Genomic DNA, 22068 nt, shown 5'->3' with positions numbered 1-22068 from the left:
AGCTTCTATTCAGTTCAAGGCTGCAAATTGCTGGTTGTACAATGATGTATTTTTTTATATCAAACCCCATGACTGAAAAAAAGAGAAAAAAGACCCTACAGGCATGAAGTCTGCCGATGTCTAGATATCTCTTAGAAGAAAAAAAAACTGTTTGCATAAAAGAAAAATGATTGTGCTTACTGACACAAAATCTCTCCAACTGACTTGCATAGAAATTTATGTTTCCTAATTAACAGTGTGATAGTTGAATTGCTTCCTAAAGCATACCATCTTCTTCATTAAAGACTTAGTACCACATAATTTGTTGCCCTTCTGTATTCTTACTCCATGTCTCCTTCGTTAATGACAGCACAATCATCTCTTGATGTAACAGTTGATCCCATTTAGTGATATTCACTTAATGAGCCAGATCCAAATTATATCATTTTTCTGCTCCTTACTGACACATCCAGGAGCAGCCTCATGATTTATTCATGTTCACCAGCCCAATGGCAGAAGTGGAAGTATGGGCACAACCTCCCTATCCATCTCTATTATGGAGGTAAGGGCAAGGAAGGATGGTACCATTTCAGGATGGTCTCTTTGTCTGAAGAAACAAAGACTTTTGTTATAGTTAAGGCAGAGTCTCTTTGAAGAATTTCTCTTATCTTTCACATCCGGATGGACTTTTCTTCTCGAATAAACTTACAAAACCCATTCTCTCTCTCTTTTCCAGTCCCTCACATTCCCCTTGTTCCTGGTCAACCTCTTCTACCATGCTATTTGTTTAAATAAGAGCTTGACATGGTCCACATGAATTGGAAAGAGAATTATTTTGTATATACATTTTGAAGTTAAATAGGATCATAAACTGAAATAGTATTGATAATGAAATGCCAGGGTCAGCTCTACAGAGGAATCCACAACTCCGCGATTGGGAATTATCTAAAAAAAGTAGTAGTTTTAAATAAAAGCGCTGTTCTCAAGTTTTTCCACTTTGACTTGTTATACACAATGTGATTTAAGAAAAACAATGTTTAAGATTCCTGACAAAGCCCCGGTGTCATGCCAGAATTGGATGCAACAGAGACAGGGTAGGCATCAGCAATGAGCAACTTTGTGCAGTATTATTCTCTGCCAACTCAAGGATGGAGGGAAAAACTTTACAATTCAAGAGAAGTGAAAGGCTATCTATAACCTTCCAGAAATCCAGTCTAGTTGCGAAGCTTTGGACACCAGAATAAGAATTAAAATCAGGTTTTTGATGTTCGGATTTAGTTCAGAAACCTGAGTGGCCTTCTATGAAAGTGTCTTCATGAAACTAATGGTCTTAAGAAAATACAATAGAAACATTATAAACAAATTATAAATCTCAATTAAGCGTTATAAATGCTGATATATTACATTGCAGCAAGGCAACATATCAGCATTTGTAACAGTCCGGGAAGAAAAATTCAAATCAAGAAACCTCAAAACTATTATTGTTTCAAAGAAAATTTTAATAGATGTGCCCAAATGTTGACCCAAAGTCAGGTCTGAGTTGAAGGCTTGAATTTTAATAATGACCTTCCATCTGTTTCAGATTTACTATTTAATCGTATTTTGAACAAAAAACAAGTCTCGCTAGTTTCAACATTCAATATTTTTTTTGAGAAGTTTTTGCAATGTTTAAAGGGTATTTCAGAAGATGCCTCTCCATGTTATCTGGAGAGCAACTAGGAGGAAACGATGATTTGTTAAGAAAACATCAGAACTTGACAAAAGATTGTTTAATGAGGTATTCAGCAGAATAGTAAAAAGTTGTATATTTTATTTTTTTTTGTAAAAATTTTGTACACATGCAGACTAAAACCAGTGTAAGAAAGTACCCACCATTATCTTAAACAAATAACTATACTTAAATAGAAATGTCTGCAATATGCTTGTATAAAAATAAGGTACATTTGTACAGAAACAGATCTCCAGTTTTCATATTGATACCACAATCCTAAACACATACAATTTAACCTGATTATTGTTTCAAATTAGATGATACTGCTAAGGTATTTTATGTGCAAAAATTCAACATTTTTTTGAACATGTCTTACATTCTGGACATACTGGGCTTCAAATTAAATCCTAATTGACTTCAAGTTTCAAAGAGTCCCATACTTTGTATAACATCCAAGCAAAGTAATAAGCAATGCACCCACATTTAGCGCCTGTGCCTGCTATGTCCTGAACGGCCAGCACCATGGTGCTTGCTTTTATGTGATCTCTCAAACGAACGAGACCTTTCTCGCCTGTCTCTGTGGTGTCCTCGCTCGTGTCTATGTTTCTTAATGAGGTCTGAATGGTCCCTAGGTTTGCTCTGAGAACGTGAACGAGACTTTTTTCGCTTGTGACTGTGTCTATTTACTCCTTTCAGTTCTTCTCTGCTGTGCTTTGGTTTTAGATGGGGCGATCCATGATTATGGTGTCTTCGAGGGCTGCCACTGTGACTACGTGATCTGCTTCTGGATCTTGAGCTGTAGGTTCCCGAGAGACTCCGTCTATTGTTGTAACTTAAAACACAACATTATGGCTTTTCAGCTTGTTATGCAAAATACAGCACTAAATTACCTACTGCTCATATTTTGTTAAGCATTATTGTTTACGTTGCTGAAATTACTTCTACCAGGCTACTCCTATTATATTTATTTGCAAAACAATTACAACAAAATAGAAAATTAGGAAGTCTGCTAGAGTTTGATATGCAAAACTACTGAAAACTATCATTTATGGGAGAATATCACTGCTACAAAGTATCCTAGAAGATATTGTGTGCTTCATATATTATTTCTTTTTAGGGCATTCAATTCAGCTTTCAACCCTGCAGTGAAACTTCATGAGTGTGTGGGAGATCAAAATGGAAGCTAATTTGCAGCAAAATGTATTTGAACAACGTCAGTTACCTAAGAAAAAGGGTACTGCTGGCAGGGCGCCTGAAGTAGCATGGCAGCCTTTTAGGCTTATATACTGTCCCTTAGTCTTTACAGCACTCTCTGGGCAGTCTATAATGTACAAGTATTATTTGCATACTGTTCCCAACAATCTGGATCCTCCAAGGATAGAAGGCTGAGTCAACCTTGAGCCCCCATAAGGATCGAACTCCAGGCTAAACAGTTTGTTTGCCTGCAATTCTGTACTTTAATAATTGCACCATCAGGATACCTAAGTAGGAAAGAAAGGTACCAGGGAAATTGGGAATCAGTGTGCTGGCCAATATTTAATGTTTGCAGCCCAAGCTACTGGCACTGCAAGGAGGGGACAGGGAATGGAAAGCACTGGGAAAAATGATGGTTGCACTAGAGTACAGGGCCTGCAGATGAGTGGGGGAAAAGGTGTGACATACACCTGTCTTGCCCTATTTATCTGCTTTGATACCTTCAGAGAGAACATTTCTTTTATCTGAAATCTAAATTGCACTGGGTTTTGGATCTCAGCTGCAAATCTCCTGGAATGCTTCAGTTGAATTTACAAAAGTCTGATCTGTTGATTTGCAGGCCCAAAGTTGGAATGAGACTCCCAAATTGTTCTCAAAACATTCACAACAGGAATACATTACACTGTTAAAATCAACCTTCCCAAGATACTATGCAATAAAACAAAAGTACTTTTTGAATAAAATTGTAAGATATGAAGTAATCATTAAAAAAATACTTACTGTCTCCTCGGAGAATGAGATCTGGATCGTGATTTTGTTCTTGACTTTGATCGGCTACCACTTCTGCTGCTTCTGCTTCGCTTGCTCTCTTTTCTTATTCTGGTAAAAGGGGGGGGGAGGCATTAATTACTACATAGGCTGCAACAATTACGTTGCTTTAATTGAATTAGCATGGGACCAAACTTATTACAAGACTGTTACTTCTAAGTATAAGGAAAATAATTTGTGCTGAAATCATTCATCAGAGCAGAGAACTGGTTTTGAGAGGTTCATGCCGTAACCTAAACCCAAGTTTCCGTGGTTCAATTCATGTATGTAAAAAAAAGGTCCGAATATAGTTTTTCTAAATAGGGGAGGTAGAAAAAAAAGCCAAGGATGTTGGAGGCCGAACAGAAGAGGAAAAATCTGAGATGTGCAGAATAACATGTAAGGATATGCCATGCTAGCATTTGCTGGAGGAAGAGAACAGAGACAACCAGCCTACTTGTATAAAATAAGATTCTGGGACCATTCAGAATTTTGTTTTGCATGCTATTTAATTTAAAAAAACTCAATAATGATGTCATAATTTATTATAATTGAACAGTTGGGCAGAACTTGTGAAGTGGAATGATTTGTCCCAGCTTTGGAAAAAAAATGTTATTTCTGTTTTGTGCAAACTTCAGCACTTACCCATTATAAGGACTTTTGGAAACCATCTGCCTGTCTTCTGGTTCTTTTTTGATAGTTTTTGCATTAATACACACTGGAGATTTTTCTTCTGTTTTTATTTCTCTTGGAGACGCTAAGAAATAACATAATCCAAGGTAAATATCCTTTTTCTGTAACCAGTAACTAGATTCTAATTATCAACTACCATTAACTTTAATTTTTCCTGGTTTAAAACATTGGCATCTAGCTTTTATCTTACCCCTTAGACTAGCCTTTGCAATTTATGATCAGTAGTTTCCAAAGAAGCCTCTCCCAATTTGGATTCCTATTATTTGAAATAAATGATGCCAGTGTTTTCAAGGTAACGTAGGCTTGTGAACCTTTTGAAGTTTGAGTATTTTTTCATAAATATGATTTAAAATGTGCTATTCTCCACATAAATCCTGAAATTAGATAAAATGAAGCCAATTAAATATGAGTTAAAAACAATGTCCCCATTGACTTATGTAAGAAAACTTTGTGTGACAAAAGTATGTGAACCTCTAGGATTATCAGTTCATTTGAAGCAGTCAGGTATTTCACTCAATGGAATGAATCAAGTATGAATGTGAGAGGTCCTACCTATTTATAGTACAGAATTCTTGGTATTTAATATTGAAGTCTGATTATCATAACACAGGTACATGGGAGTGTATAATGGCTTGAACAGGTTATGAAACTACACTATATTGCCAAAGGTATTTGCTCACCTGCCTTCACTCGCATATGAACTTGCTGTAAGTGACATCCCATTCCTAATCCATAGGGTTCAATATGACATCGGTCCACCCCTTGCAGCTATAACAGCGTCAACTCTTCTGGGAAGGCTGTTCACAAGGTTTAGGAGTGTGTTTATGGGTTTTTTTGACCATTCTTACAGAAGCACATTTGTGAGGTCACACACTGATGTTGGATGAGTTTACGTGGCCTACCACTTCGTGGCTGAGTTGCTGTCGTTCCCAAACACTTCCACGTTCTTATAATACAGCTGACAGTTGAATGAAATATTTAGGAGTGAGAAAATTTCACTACTGGATTTGTTGCACAGGTGGCATCCTATCACAGTTCCACGTTGTAATTCATTGAGCTCCTGAAAGCGACTCATTGAATGTTTGTAAAAACAGTCTGCATGCCTAGGTACTTGATTTTATACACCTGTGGCCATGGAAATGATTGGAACACCTGATTCTGATTATTTGGATGGGTGAGCGAATATTTTTGGCAATATAGTGTATTTCTAAAGCGTTCAGACTCCATCAATCTACTGTGAGGCAGATTGTCTTCAAATTCAAAACCATTATTAACTTCCCCAGAAATGGTTGACTAACCAAGATCACAACAAAAGCAAGGCCTGTAATAGTCCAGATCTCAAAAGAATTCTAGACTAACAGTCAGTATATTGCCCCCAACAATTTGAGTCCTCATTTTACCCACCTTGGAAGAATGGAAGGCTGAGTCAACCTTGAGCCTGGTGAGATTTGAACTGCCAAATTGCAGGTAGCTGGCAATCAGCAGAAGTAGCCTGCAATACTGCACTCTAACCACTGTACTACTGTGGCTCATAAGAATCTTATCACATTTGGGAAACATGGTCAAAGCACATTAGTCGTGTGACTAAAGAATGGTTAAAGTACAAGAAAGTTAATGTTTTAGAATAGGCAAATCAATTTCCCTGACTTTAATTCTATAGAAATGTGTGAAGAATTAGAAGTGGGCAGCTCATGTGAGGAAGCCCACCAATGTCGAGTTGACGCTGCTCTGTAAGAAGAATTGAGATAAAATTCCTGCAAACCAATTTGCAGGACTGAGCAACAGTAATAGAAAATATTTAGTTGCTGTTACTGCTGATCAAGGGCGGGAGAACACAGCAATTACTGATAGCAAAGATTCACATACTTTTACCACAAACAAATATGGGTCATTTTCAAGTTTGTTTTTGGCTCATTTATTTAAATGAGTTCTTTTCATCTTGCTTTAGCACTTGTGCAGAGCAGAGATCATATTTTAGGTTTCATTTCCGCACAAACATTGAAAGTTCAAAATTTTAAGCACTACCATATGCTACTGTAATTATTGTAAGGACCATTTGGCAGATTCTTTTTCCACATCCATGCTTTCCAAAACGCTTACCGTTTCCCTGAAAATAAGACATCTCCGGATAAGAAGCCCAATCGATCTTTTGAGCGCATACGCTAAAATAAGCCCTCCCCCGAAAATAAGCCCGCCCTGATAATATTGCAACATAGCAGCAGCCAAGACCCCTCCTGCACCTCAAAAATAATAAGACCTCCCTGAAAATGAGCCCAAGTGCTTATTTCAGGGGCAAAGGAAAACAAGGCCCTGTCTTATTTTTGGGGAAGCACGGTACATATTACGATAACTTGTGTTTTGCATTCCCCAAGCTGGCCATTCATTAAGGAGTTGCTAAACATTAGGAATATGACAAATAATTCATGCACGAACAATTTCAAAACATGCATGCTTGCTCCAAATACAGAATAGATAGACTAGGAAAAAGGAGTCAAGGATATAATGAAGCAGCTAAGAGGGTGCAGGGAAGGAGGACAACTTGAGTAGACCACCAGGGAACATGGTGAATTATGTTACGCTGCAAAACTGAACAAGAAAATTGGAGGGCTTGGCAGGCTGGTAAGGTATGCTATGCTGAGATCTATTGAAGAGGAATTGACTAATATTATAGAATGGATGGTAGAGCTTCCAGGACACAATGCACCTGTTGAGTTTGAAGAAAACAGGTTTTTTAGCAGTTTTTTAAAAAAAAACTGTGCATACCTTTGTTAAGTATATAATAGCTGCAACATTTGGAGAGCAAGGATTCAGCGGCTTAATGAGTTCTATTATCATATTCAATAGGTTTCAGAACATAGATACTTAACTACCAAATCAGATCCTTTGACAAAATCATTACAGTAGCTTTTGAAGCAATATATAATTAAAAAGCATAAAATCTGGAGCTGATTGTGGCTGCACATAGTCAAAAAGGCAACCATTAGTAAATAAAACTTACAGGGCTTGGAAGCAGGTGAAAAGCCTCCCAATGTTGAAAGAGCTGGCGTTCCATCTGGATTTAATCCTTTGGCTTTTAATTTAGCTTCCTGTAGAGTCATTTTTCTTTTTTCTACTTCCTTATCAAGCAATTCATAATTAGGCTGTAAAAACATGAGTCCAAAAGTCAGTTCATATCAAAATGGATACATAGATCAGCTTGTTGTACTCCAACATTCCTTTCTAACAGTGAAATTTAGGTGGTTGAACTTTTTTTAAAAAATGGCTTCTACATCGTCAGAAGATGCTCTCAGGTATGTATGTACAGAAACACATTTGTGAATTAAAATGATCCATAAATCAGCAAACTATATAAAAGGTTAGCTTAAGTTAGATGAGATAGAAAGAAGCTGACCACAAGAGGCCCGACATTAAAAATGTTGACTCACTCTTTCTCTGTTGGAGATGGAATAAATGTGAAGGTTCTTTTGACAAATGTCATAAGGATGTCCACTTATAACTATTATTACTGTGTTTCCCCGAAAATAAGACAGGGTCTTTTTTTTTGACCCACGAAATATGGCCTTGGGCTTATTATAGGGGAGGGATTATTATTTTCTGGGGCAGGCGACAAGCAAGGCGCGCCTTTTACCTTTCCAGCTCTGTCGCGTTTCTCGCCATTGTGCCCAGGAAAGCTGCTGGTAAAAAAAAAAAAAAAAAACCCTTCTCATGAGTTCTATCAAACTTCTTGAAGGGTTTCTTTTTTTTAACCACGACCTGGAAAGATAAGAGGCACGCCTTGCGGCAACTGGAAACTCGTCACAAAACACTTTCTCCCTCCATGCCTCTCTCTTCCCTTCCTCAGATTGGCTGGCGACTAACTGTCTCTTAAGCCCAAAAGGCCGGGATGACGAGTATCTATCCCAAAGGCCCGTGAGGAAGGGCTGGGGACGGAAGAGAAAGACGAACAGCCAGGTGCCTCATAGCGGAGGCGAAGTGATAAGAGGTGGATGACTGGCAGGCAAAGGGCAGGAGAACAGTCCCATTCCACGCTAGGACGCGCATCTTGCTTCTCTCCCCCTCATTAAAGGGACGTCGAGGAAGGGAAGAAGCCAGGCAGCTGTTACATTGGGGGTGGGGTGGGAGGTGGCAGGCCAGCAACACACCTCACACCCCATTCCCTCTCATGCAAAAATAACACCTCCCACCAAGTCCCAATGATAATGGTGGGCCTGGCTGCTTCCCTTCCCTGACATCCCTTTAGTGAGGGGTAGCAGTGGGGGGAGAAGCGAGACGCGTGTCCTAGTGCTACGGGAGACTGACAGCTCTGCTGCATTCCTTGCCTTTTCGTCCTTGTAAAAAAAACCTCGTGAGTTCAACTTGCGAGGTTTTTTTTACAAGGGGCTTCACTGGACGAAAGAATGCAGTGGAGCTGTCAGCCTGGTAGCGCTAGGATGCGTGCCTCGCTTCTCTCTCCCCCTCGCTAAAGGGGCGGCAGGGAAGGGAACCAGACAGGATCGCTTTACCATTGGGGTGGGGTGGGAAGTGTTTTTTTGTGCGAGAGGGAACAGGCAGGAGGGGGTGATCGCATTGCTGGCCTGCAGCTTTTTACAGCGGGCTCTTTGCACGGGAGCCAACGGGGCGTGAAGCACTTTGCTTGGCTTGCAGCTCTTTTGGCAGCAGTCCTCCCTTTTGCTTTGGAAGCTGTACCCATAAGGTGGTACCGTGGTAATTGCGGGGACCAGTTGCGCATGCGCTTAAATAGTTTGGAGCAGGCTTATTTTCGGGGGTTTATTACGGCGCATGCTCTGAAAATCCCGATTGGGCTTATTAGCAGGGCGTGTCTTATTTTCAGGGAAACACGGTAGTTAGACATTATTATTACGGTGACTTAGTTCTTCAGTGGCAGCTAAGAGTTCAGATTGTTAAGATTTTATTATATTATATTCCCCAAATCTAAAATATTTTTATCTATAAACACCTATATCTAGTTTGTTCTGTTGAGAAAAAAAGACCATATACTCATGGAAGAATGCATGCGTTCCAGATTCCAATTGTTGGCTTAACATGTCAACTCCCAGCCTTTGAATCATATATGTACTAAAGACAGGTAAGGCTAGACAATATGATTCCGTATGGACTAGGTATAATTCATATTATTTGCTCTTCTGTTAATTTTGTTGCTGTTTCTTAAATAATTATTTTTTCTATTTTGTTTCTTCTTCTTCTCTAGGTGATTTAGTGCATTTTTACTTTGTTTCAATATAAAGCTTTTCAACATAGTAAACTGTTTTTTTTTTAAACTACAAGTCTTTTCTACAATAGTAGATTAACTATTACTATTTTACTTTTCTTGAAATTATCCCCAAGTCTCCATACATGCTGACTGGAGCTACCAAAATTACATCTGGAATGCATACAGTAAGGGAAATAGCTACACTGTAATATTTGTAATGCCATTTATATATATACAGAACATTACCTTTTTTCTAGTGTAAAGCTTAAGTATTTTTAAACATATCTCCTGAATGTCTTCTTCAGTAGTTCCAAAAAGCAAAAACCAATGAGGACGGTTAGGTAAAGGAATCTAGAAGACAAAATGTTACCAAAAAAGATGCAAATCTATTTTTTCCAAGACTCCATAGATCTATGTGTGTAATATTTTCATTATTTATTTTTAATTTATTAAATAAATTTATACGGCTGCCCAACTTAAGTCCTGGTGTCTCTGAGCAGTTTATAAGATTAAAACCTCAAATACAAAATCCAATCCACCCTACATTCAACAACATTTAAACAAGCCACTTGATGGGCTCCATATTAACTGGCAAAATTACGTATTCAGGGCCTTTCGGAGGAGTATCAAGATGGAGGCGTGTCTTATCTCTGCTGGGGGAAAAGACCTGCTTCTTGATCTCACTAGGAGGATTTCCTTGATGAGGAAGATCCATAAAATACCCACCATTGCTAATCTGATAGGTTGGGTAATATAACTGGGAAAAAGCAGTCCTTCAAATAACCTGGTCTCAAACCATGTAGGACTTTAAAGGCAGTAATTAGTGCCTTAAATTGAACTAAGGAGCAAATCAGCAACCAATGCAGTTCCCGCAAGAGAAGTGACACATATGCAAGTCTAGATTTACATATAATCATGCAGACTGCAGTATTTTGAACCAACTGACGTTTCTAGATACATTTCACAGGCACTCTCATTTGTATGAGATTCCAAATCCTTTGGGATTGGATTTCAGTCGGTTAATCCCCATTATGATTCATAGAATATAAAAAAATGAAAATATACAAAAACTATGAGCAAAGAAAGAAAAATACTTACTTGAAGAGCTCTAGCAGCAAGATAGATGCAAGCACAAGCTATTGCTTCTGGTTGAAATCGAACAAATATATTGGTTCGAAGAGTGTCATTCATGTAATTCCTGAAAAATATAAACCTCAATGTGTTTCCTGTTTGAGGGATACCATAAAATCAAGCAAAGAAAGTTGGAGACTCAATCTACTTTCTTATTTTTTCTTTTATTTCAGTAATATAGGTTCCCATTTGTCAAAGAATCTGCCATAAAGACAAAATGCCTCAAATGCCCCTGGACCACTGTAACACACAGGCTCTTTTTATCTCTCTAGAACCCCATGAAAGTACAAGCTGAGTTTTGAGTTCAGTCTTTACTATTACAATGCGGTGCACCTCAACACAAGACTTAACAAAAGTTAATGCAATTTTTTTTAGTATTTTTGGAAGTGTCCATCAGCTAAACTTTAGCTCCAAAATTATTAATTCATGCGACCAATTTCTTTAAAAAAAAATCACTGTATTGTTATTGATCTGTTAAATTCAAACAGATTAACACAATCTACAGATTTGTAGCCATCAAAAATTAAGCATATTACACTAAAAAAATATTTTACATCCTATTATATTGAAGGGATTGATATAAGCATATACTTTAGTCTATTAGGGATATCAACCAGATTTGATTTAGCATTCTGTATTTTAAAAAATAATTAAAATATTTACAATTACTTTTAGACCATCTGTGAGACCAGAAATAGATGTGAATGACAGCTGTACACATATTTCTATAGGTACAATATAAAATTGCAGGGTAACAATTTAAACATTTCTTACAATGCAATAATTATTGCTAATCTAAAACTAAGTAATGAAGTATTTCTCTAAACCTAGCAGGTAACTTCCAGACATGCCTACAGCCCTATTTTGAATTTTCTATGTGGAAAGCTTCACTCATCAACATGCCTATAAATGAGACACGTGCTAGCTTTTGGCATGCAGAGGAAAATAATCCCCCAATTAGGCAACCTCCCCTCCCCCCTAAGAAATAGATGCTTGGAGGATAGAATTAAAGCTTATATGATTTACCTTAATAGGTAATGTCATAACCCCTTTAACTAGGACAACAAGTATACATTTCATGATTATGTATATTGAATAGGTAGTTCTAAAATCAAATATACAAATCCTTTTGACACCCCGACAGAACTAGAAGATGCTGCCCGCTGGATATGGACCACTTCAGTAAATCTCGGCTGAGAGCTTGCACTGGATTGACTGGAGAGAGAGGCAGCCAATCAGGCCATCCTCAGATCATGAGCTGTGGTGCAGAGGGCAGAGTTCTATGACTTACCATCAGGGACTACCCTTTAATTAAAGAGTAGAAAAAAGAAAAAAGTTAAATTGAGTTCTCCAAGGAAATGCATTATTGAAAGCCATGAAAATAGTAAGCAGAAAACAAGCAGCAGCACACTTCACGAGAATTTGCTTTGTTTTTTGGCTTTTTAACTTACAGTTCATTACTTGGTATTTGGACATCAAGCTTGTTTTTTTTTCTGCTACTATTTTTCTGGCTAAGAAATGTTAAAAAAGAAGGAAATAACTTACCAGGCTGTCTGGACGAGAGTTTGATTACGTTCACATTCTAAGACTTGCAAGTACATAACAATGATCTGAGGGATGAAATAAAAAGCAACATTTATTAAATCAGTTATTAAAAAAATTAACACATTTTATTCCAATCTCACTGTGAGCATAAATAAATCATAATTAGATTTAAAATTTTCTAGCAGCTTCTGAAAAATCAAAAGCACTCTTTCTACTGGTTCCAAGCGTTATCTTTTCTGAGGAAGGCACATACTTATGCTATAGTAGTGCAAATGCAAAAGAAAATCTCTTTACCTTCTCCATCATTATGAAAATACATATATAGTTTAATACTGGAAAGCAAACACTTTAGAAGACTCACCTTATGTGGATGCTTGACATGAACACAAAATCCCAATTCCTTCAGCACCCTCCTTTCTGCTTTGATTACTTGATTTTTGGTGTTTATGTAGTTCTGATCAAGTATCAATGGGCTTGGAGTCCTACAGTTTGTAAGAGATAGAGTCAAAACGCTTTTCTATATCGAAGACAGCAGCTTCTCTGTTTTCCCTTTCCAACCAACTAATGGCAACAGAAACCAGATTTTGAACTCCTGCAAACAAGTTTAAGCTTTAATCTTGTGCTGTCCAAGTTAACTAAAAAGTCATTACCTAAAATTTTATTTACCTGTAAATATTTGCAATGAGACATTTGAAAGACATTTAAAAAGACAGTTGAGCTACAAGACAAGAGTGTCCTGTCAGTTTCTCAGGGAAAGTTTTCATTATCTGAAAAGGAACTTACTGGTATATACAACATTTAAATTTCCGCTGACAGTTTCAACTCTGTAAAATAAATCTGTTATGCATGGGTAAGTAAATGAAAGCCTTTAATATTTTTTCCCTGCTATTCAGTGAGAAAATAGGTGCATGTGTCTATATGTATGTAAAGAAAGAGAGAGACATGCACACAATTTCTTCCATTATAAAATCATAAAAAAGCAAGTTAGAATATTTTGGACATGTGATGCAACACCCAGAAAAATATGGCATATTTCACTTAATCCTCCAAGGAAAGATTGAAGGCAAACAAGGTCCAGGCAGAAGAAGGACATCATGGCTTCAAAATCTAAGGGACTGTTTTGGAGAAAACTCAGAAGCACTTTTTTGTGTGGCTATATAGGATCGCCAACATGATTGCCAAGGTCTGATGATGGATTTAGCACAAGAAGTTTAAAAAGCAATGACAAATAATTAATCATATTAATTTCTGCATTTCTACATTTTGTGGATAGTCTATGATTTTGGGCAATTCTCACTTTTTAACAAATATAAAAAATAAATTAAAAAAATATTTAATTTATTAAAAAATAAATAAACTGAGTAGAAGAGAAATATTTAAAAGTTGCCCATAAAAATATACTTTCCTTGATAGCCATTCAAGCATTAAAGTATATATTGTATATAATGCCCAAAACAAAATGTTTAAAATGTTATGCAGCCTTGCATATTACTACAATTTTTCCCACTGTTTCCCTATTTGACATTTAGATGGACAGAGAAATGTACTTTCACACCTTAGAATGTTAGGCATTCTACTTTACTCTCAATTCTAGAACATTTCATATTTAACAAAAAGCTTGGGGAAAATATATTTATTCAAAAATATATTTTTCCAAATATATATCCCAAAAAAAATAAGCACTATGGACTCAGAAAATGTGTCAATCTCTTACCTTTGTTATCTGTTAATAGTGTAATATTCTGAATGTTACCCATTTTTAACTGGATGGAGAAAAGTAAATCACATTCCTACTTTAATTAGTTACGCAGAGCCAAATGACATCATATCTATCAGATTACATTCCTATAAATAATGTTTGATTCAAATGCCATTCAAGTTAGTTTAGAGCTACAGGACATCTGAGAAATAAAAAATATAGAGAAGTATACATCTCTATGATGTTCCAATTAGTTGGTCTGCAACTTAAACAGGTAAATATTACTTATTATAGTGTAGTTATTTGTCCTAGGAAATTTTTTTAGCAAAATCTTTCTCCAAATTCACACTATTTATTGAGGTATGAACAAGCAAATCTCATCTTCAATTTTATACTTATTTAACTCCTGAAAATGCATGTTTTTTCCAAATTTTATTGAACTGCTTCTTACACAAACATGCATTTTTATAACTTCAATTAAATTTCAAACTCTATTTTGACCTAAAATTATGCTGTTTGTCTTTAAGGCAAACAATAAAGCTTTCCTAAAACTATAGAAATATCAACAAGCTTATCCATAAGATTTAAAATCTCTATCTGGGTAGCACTTGGCAATTGGCCATATTCCTTAAGCAAAATCCGTAAGTGAATTTCACTTATAAAATAAGCAGTTTGCAATTATTATGAGAAAGTTTTGATAAGGAGCACAAAACTAATGTGCAACAACTGAACAAAATGTTCCACTCATCCTTTGAAATATGCCAAACTGAATAACCTTAGCATGGTATGGAAGGAGATAGAATATTCTACAGGTTTTTGGATAAATGTAAACATTGGAAGGTATTCACTATTTGGATGTGGAATGTATTTCAAGATTAAAAGGCTCAATATTTTATTTAATACTGTACTATCTAGAAATTTTAACAGAAATATTTTTTATATTTCCTTTCTCTGAAATATATTAATTCACCAGAGTATAAAAGGCAAGATAATTTTTAAATATTTATATCTGAGAAATATGTTAATTGAACAATGACAGTTAAAGCCCTCATTTTAAAGGGATATATGAGATGAAACAATTGCTCAACTGCTTCCAATGTTATTCCGCCATTGGAATAAAAGTGATGTACCCAAGTGTAATATATTTAACCATATTAGAAGATAAATTAAATACATTTCACTGGAAGCAAATTGTAAAGCTGGATTATCTTGTAAGTAAATACAAATGACAGTCTGCAAGTCTGTCAATTATCTAATTATGTGTAAAACTCTAAACCATTACAATTTGAAATATTGTCCTGAACACACAAGGGGTCAAATCATTAACTCAGTATCTTTCCCAATCTAAATTTATGTGCCATATTTAGTCTGTATACATACATGCACGTACATGTCCAAAAGCAGTTTTCCTTGTCTGCATTTGTTGCGTAATTGATCCTTAAGAAAAAGACTTTTTAATTAAATTTTTATACCCTTCATCTCCCCCATAAAGAGACTTTGCTGCAATTTTAACTCAGCACTTGAGTGCTCTGGCGAGAACTGTGTAACTGCTTACAATTACAGAATATTTAGCAATAGAGTTTAGGCTTATACACCACCCCATAGTGCTTTACATCACTCTCTGGGCAGCTTACAATCTAGAAGCATTATTTGCATATCGCCCCAACAATCCAGGTCATTTTACCAACCTCGGAAGGATAGAAGGCTGAGTCAACCGTGAGCCCTGTCAGGATTGAACTCCAGGCTGTGGACAGTTTACCCAAAAATCCACTTTAACCACTGCACCACCAGGGTTTTGTTTATATTTATAGATTTATAGAAATAAACCCTAAGGTCTGTGAGGGGCATTTAGGACCAAAAATATATGAAGACAGGTACTTAGCTTTGTCATCTATTTGTCTGTTAACAAGTAACATTGTCTCCCATTCTTGATATAAGTCTGAATATCTATTTTATATTTCTCCCTGCTAAGTACCACCTATATACATGTATACGGATTTTGGCGTATTGTTTGATACGCCAAAATTTTGGCGTCCCATTTTGTGTATTGTTGATAAAGCACAGAAAAGAAAGTGGAATAATCCATATACTATAAATTTCAGGGAAGTCACAGTCTTAAATCAGAAATGTCTTTTTTGGAATAGTTCTGGTTTGATTAAAAAACGTGGAACTTCCAATACATAAATTTTCTGCATTTTCAGTGAATTCACTTAATTTGTTAGAATAAATGCAAATATTGAAATTATCTAACAGACCCAATTTTATTCTGTAAACCATTCATATTTTCTATTATAACAGCACCTTCTAAGGTGCTCAGGCAATACTTTAATACCTCAAAGTGATGTGACTGGACCTTCACAAGCAAAATGATTTTTTTTTCAATTGCTAAGCTTGCATATTTACTTTTATTTTACAAATCTACCTGCTTTTATTCTTCCAAAATCAACAAGAATCAAAGTACACATTTCCTACTATCACTGAAAACTTATGCTAATTATATTCTTAAAGATTAATTTGCATATTCAATTGATTTGGGTTTCATAAAGGAAAATACTTGAGTTTTAAAACAATCTGTAGAAAAATATCATTCAATAAAATGTTACACATTGGGAGTAGTCATTTGTACATAGGAACACTGCTGTAAAGGTGAAATATTCACCTTGGACCCTCAAATTCAGCAGAATAAATTATTATGAAATAAAGTTATTCAACAAAATACAGATAAGATTTGTATTTAAAATTCACACATATACACACACATTTTACTAGTTTCCAAAAACCTGGACAGCAAAGACAAAAGCTTAACCCAAGATACAGGAGTTCCTCCAAATTGATCACCAATGGCCAACCTGTCAGTCCCCGGTTCCAGTGACCTATTCTGAGAGCACTGGCTTCTCCTTGGGGATTTTCCATACGTCACTCACTGTTGCCATGACGACAGCTTCATCTCTATGAACCACTCCACATCACCCAGGCTTTGGTAAATGTAGCTGGTCGCTGTATAGTCGGTTGCAAGGGAAAAAAGAGCTAAAGTTAATAACGTGTACAACTGATTTGTTTGTAAAATTGTAACACGCACAGAAATATACTTACATCCTGTTAAAAAAAAAGAACCTGCATGCCAAATTTTAAGTTTCCATAACCAAATTTGTTGAATTTTCAGAGAATATTTAAATTAGATTAATTAGAAATGTAAATGAAGCATAGTTCCCCAATACAACACTGACACCTAAAGCAGTATGCCAATGTTTGAAATGTTAGTTTATACGCTTTAAAAAATAATTAAAATATATACAAGTAGTTAAATCAGAACCTAGATAATGAAGTCTTAGACTCACTGGCCATGATATATTTGCTTCACTTGGAATCAAAATATAGCTAAAAGTGCCATTTCTGAATTTACATTCAAAATGAAATGCGTATTTTAAGAAAACACTTGAAAAGTAAATAAGCAACATTAAGCCATATGTATTTTGCCAAAATAGGCAAGGAATATTTTTTATTCATCATAAATACCTAAATATATCCAAAACATTTATCGTGTTAGAATGGCCCACTATCCTATAAGACACAACTTCTTGGGAACTTCACTAAATTTCAAGGAATCACTGAAATCATCTTTATCACTAAATTCACTCAGATAAAATTTATGGATTAAAACAAGGAAACAATCTAGAAACTAGTGTTTCTTTAAAGATTTCCTAACTTTCAATTTATTTTTAAAAAATCTCCCTAGTTTTATATTAAAACCTTAGCAGTTCCACAACAAAACAGTTCTAAATCACTAAAGCACACAAAAGCATGATGAGCAACAAGTCTGGTTCATGTTCCTAGGTTCAGATGGCTTTCAGGCTTCCTTTGGTTATGTCACTGAGGATACTATTAAAAACAGGTATCTGCTGTAAATCAAATTGCGGTCAACTGTCCAAACCAATAATACAACATCAACTTGAAAATTAAATGTAGATATTCCAAAGTACTATCTTAGATAAAATCTACTTGCTTCTACACCAATGACTGTATCAATACTTTAACTGTAGTTCAGATTTAACAAGTCACCATAGCAAAGTCTGATGCAACATAAAATAAACAACAAGTACCAACTTAACGCCTTAGACTTCCACCAATTTTTGATCAATTAGTTATTAAACACATTAGACCTCTAACCTTACTTACAGGAGCAAACCAGCTACATAAATAAATGACTATAATCTGCAGACCATTTTCAAAAATGTACATTAACAAACCTGCACAGAAATAATTCAAAGGCCCCTCAACCTACTGAAGTAAACCTATGCAATTGAAACCTCCACAAGTTTTAGACTACACTGTGTGAGTGTACAATTAAACAAAATACACAGGTATGTTTCAGGTAATTAAAAAATGGAGTTGGCCTTACCTTTTTATTCTTAGTTGGCGCAAGTGATGGAAAACATTGATCACATCTCTTATCCGACGGGGAGCTTCTTCAATTTTGGAAGCAAGATTAATGCAGGCCATAGCCACAATCTGGGAGGGGGGAAAAAGCCAGTTTTTCTGTGAAAACGGCATTCGAACCCTACCTTCATTTATTATTACAACGCACAAAAACATTCCAAAACACAAACATACCCCAACTCCACCCAGCTTCCCTTTCCCTGATGTCCCTAGAACTCACCTCGAAACTGTGCTTGACGAAGGACTTGGAGTAGAAGAAACGATGGAACAGCACTTGCCCGGTCGCCATCGCCACCTGCGAAGCCAATCCCCAGACGGGGAGGATAGAAAGATCAGTCATCTCAGGCACCAGGAGAAAGGCGCATGCGCAGGAGCGGCAGCGCTTCAAACACCCCCCCCCGCTTCTTCCCGGAAGCGGCGACAGAGCTGGGCCTGTCAAGCAGGCCGAGGTCGCGAAGCCGCCGCCATTTTGAATCAAGCGCCCGTTTCCTTCCCCCTCCCTCTTTTTCCTTCTCCTGCGTCTCCACCACATTGGGCCTTTCTAACGCCCCGACTTTGCTAACCCTCCGTTCTCTCCCGTTGGAAAATTGGAACGGCCGGGACTTCGGTTAGGACCAGGCCTTCCCGACCGTTAGTTTCCACCCCCCCAACCCCCAACCGCTTTTCTTCCTTTCCCTCATTAGTTCGGCTCTGGTTGCGCTGACCTGTGGCAGACGGAGGAGAATGCCCGCGGCCTGGATGAGCTCGCAGCCCAGGATCCGGAGGTCGGTTTCACTCTGCAAGTCCAGTCCGTCCTGCATGGAAGGCGTCGGAGAGAGCCGCTCCTCGGGGATGAGCGAGTGGTCGATAGTCAGCGACACCTCCGAGTACAACCGGTCGCCGATCAGAATCCCGGCGGGGAGAGCAGGAGGAGGAGGAGGCGGCGGCGGCGGCGGCGCTGAGGAGAGCGGGGCGCACACGACGGCGGGAGAAACGTGAATCCCAGCAGAGGCCATGACGAAGAATCGCGGATCTCAACGCACGTCGACCGCACCCGGAGCCGGCCACGCAGAGACTAGCCCGTTTGCGCCCGGCCGTCGATGACGCAGCATAGAGCGGTGCACGCCGGGAAAAGAACCCTCGCCGCGCGACCATGTCTGAAAAGCCAGCGCTGCCCTCCCTCCCCTTGACGTCATTGGCGGTTAAGCGAAAGGGGGGGGGTGCGTCTCCGTGCTATTAATAGCTCAGTTCTAAGCAAGGAGGCAGCGGCGGCAGGAGGGTCTTGTTGCCTCGGTGGGAAAGTCATAAAATGATGGAAGATGAAGTTCATACGTCTTAAGTTAACGAAGCTAGAGAACCACGTTTGAAGTCCTACAGACGTTGGTGAATAGAATAGAATAGAAATAGAAGAGAATAAGAATAGAACAAAACAGAATAGAATAGAATTCTTTATGGGCCAAGTGTGATTGGACACATAAGGAATTTGTCTTTGGTGCATATGGTCTCAGTGTACATTAAAAGACAAGATACATTCGTCAAGAATCATAAGGTACAGCACTTAGTGATAGTCATAGGGTACAAATAAGCAATCAGGAAACAATATCAATATAAATCGTAAGGATACAAGCAACAAAGTTACAGTCCTGCAGTCATAAGTGAAAAGAGATGGGTGATAGGAACGGTGAGAAGAGTAATAGTAATGCAGACTTAGTGAATAGTTTGACAGTGGTGGGGGAATTATTTGTTTAGCAGAGTGATGGCATTTGGGAAAAAAACAGTTGTGTCTAGTTGTTTTGGTGTGCAGTGCTCTATAGCAGTGGTGACAAACCTTTTCGGCACAGAGTGCCCAAACTGGAACATGAGTGCATGTGCATGCGCCAGAGCACTGAAAACCCGAAGACCATCTGGCCGGCGCACACATGCCTAGTTTTTGACTGTTTTTCATACTGTGTTGAGGCCTTTTTGCAGGCCATTTTCCAGCTGCTTTTTGGCCCAAAAGCGGCCTGAAAATGGCATGGAAAACAGCCTGAAAACGCCCTAAAAATGGCCCGGTTTTTGGACGTTTTTCACGCCATTTTTAGGCCATTTTCTGGCACTCTGGCGCCTGTGAAGATCAGCTGTCCAGCATGCATGTGCGTGCTGGAAACCAGAAGAGCAGCAGGCAATGATGCGGGAGCATGCCACCTCTGGCATACGTGCCATAGGTTCGCTTTCACAGCTCTATAGCGTTGTTTTGAGGGTAGGAGTTGAAACAATTTATGTCCAGGATGCGAGGGGTCTGTAAATATTTTCATGGCCCTCTTTTTGACTTGTGCAGTGTATGTAATGTATCTAATGGAAGTGGGACTTCCATTCCCCTTAGCCCCCTCCTTTCCCCTCAGTCTATTCGTGACAGGAAAGGTCTGGGGCATCTGGGCTTCCTTGGTTTTTGTATACAACCTGTAAGGAGTCCCAAAGGTGCTTTTTCAAGAGGCAACTGGAATTTTCTTGTTTTTTTCTTTGAAGACATTTCGCGTCTCATCCAAGAAGCTTCTTCAGTTCTGACAGGATGGTGAAGAATTGAAGGATTTATATTCCTTGCAGACAGCTTGTCATTTACATCCTTTCAGAGGGTTGTTGAAGCACTTGGAGGTGTCCTCAGGGTCACCCAAGTAGTGCTAATGGTTCCAGTGGTCTGTTTTTTTTTTCTTCCTGGAAATCCGTTCGTACCTGCAAGGAGATTCCGTGATGGACAAAAGTCTACAGTCACATAAAAGTGAGATCGACACTTATAAAAACCAATCAGCCAATCAAATAAAAAATATATTCCCACTTCAGTTAGTCCTTGACTTACGGCCACAGCAGCCCCAAATTTATGTTGCCAAATGAGAAATTTGATAAGTGAGTTTTGTCCCATTTTGCAACTTTTCTTGCCACATTTGTTAAGTGAATGACTGCAGTTGTTAAATTAGTATTACAGTTGTTAAGTGACACTGTCTTTTCCATTGACTTTGCTTGTCAGAAGGTTGCAAAAGATGATCGAATGACTGTGGGGCACTGCAACTGTCCAGTTGTCAGGCATCTCTGAATGTAAATCGCGTGGCCATGGGGATGCTGTAATGGTCATAAATGTGAAAAACGGTCATAAATCACTTTTCAGTGCCATTGTAACTTTGACTAGTCACTAAATAAACTATTGTAAGCGAGGACTATCTACTTGCTATCCCTGTTTTCTACTTGCAAGGACTGGTTGTGCTATAAATGCTAAAAACTCTTCTAGTTTCTAACAATAAATTATTTCATTACCTTTATCTCAAAATGTTTATCAGCTGAGTATAAGTAAACTACTGACAAATATCACCTTTCTTTTCCGGTTCTCTGGTTTTAACTTAAACTCTCTTAGAAAATGTCAGTAAATCAGCCAAAGTTATCTTAGTGTGTAACTATCATTTCTCTTCTAAAGAAATGAATTTTAGGAGTTAAAACTTGCATATTTATATCTGTTGCAAACCCTCATCATGTCTAAGAAATTTTTGAAAAACTAAAATTAAGCTTAACTTTGCCATACCATAAATAGCTGTGCCACCCAACTCTCAAAGGATATCTTTCCTGCTCCAGTAACCTCCTATACCTTAGTGTTATCCAATCCAATGAGAGACCGCCTTCTGCCGATTACCTCCCTCCGACCGATAAGATCGCACA

The 22068-nt window shown here is 37.7% G+C and overlaps 1 protein-coding gene across 1 annotated transcript; it reads right to left on the bottom strand.

Annotated features, from left to right (window-relative positions):
- Positions 1-1769: 1769 nt before the first annotated feature.
- Positions 1770-19486, bottom strand: CCNL1 (cyclin L1). The gene is made up of 11 exons (XM_014055663.2): positions 19113-19486; positions 18629-18703; positions 18371-18480; positions 12634-12754; positions 12273-12337; positions 10695-10794; positions 9843-9947; positions 7383-7524; positions 4337-4448; positions 3665-3763; positions 1770-2522 (listed from the first exon to the last, which is right to left on the bottom strand). Exons 1-11 carry the CDS (start codon positions 19401-19403, stop codon positions 2174-2176), a joined length of 1569 nt encoding a protein of 522 aa, XP_013911138.2. The 5' UTR covers positions 19404-19486; the 3' UTR covers positions 1770-2173.
- Between the last annotated feature and the right edge of the window lie 2582 nt (positions 19487-22068).

This window comes from Thamnophis sirtalis, unplaced genomic scaffold (genome assembly GCF_051295495.1).
Source record: "Thamnophis sirtalis isolate CommonGarterSnake01/CBP01778 unplaced genomic scaffold, rThaSir2_p1.2 scaffold_11, whole genome shotgun sequence".
In the NCBI taxonomy this organism is placed as follows: domain Eukaryota; kingdom Metazoa; phylum Chordata; class Lepidosauria; order Squamata; family Natricidae; genus Thamnophis; species Thamnophis sirtalis.
This window is presented reverse-complemented; position numbering and strand designations above follow the sequence as displayed.

Coding starts and splice junctions, on each gene's coding strand:
- CCNL1 (XM_014055663.2), bottom strand. CDS start 19,403: ATGGCCTCTGCTGGGATTCACGTTTCTCCCGCCGTCGTGTGCGCCCCG. Junction 10,795..12,272: donor ACTCTCGTCCAGACAGCCTG/GTAAGTTATTTC, acceptor TATATTTTTCAG/GAATTACATGAATGACACTC. Junction 4,449..7,382: donor TTCACCTGCTTCCAAGCCCT/GTAAGTTTTATT, acceptor GTTATTTCTTAG/CGTCTCCAAGAGAAATAAAA.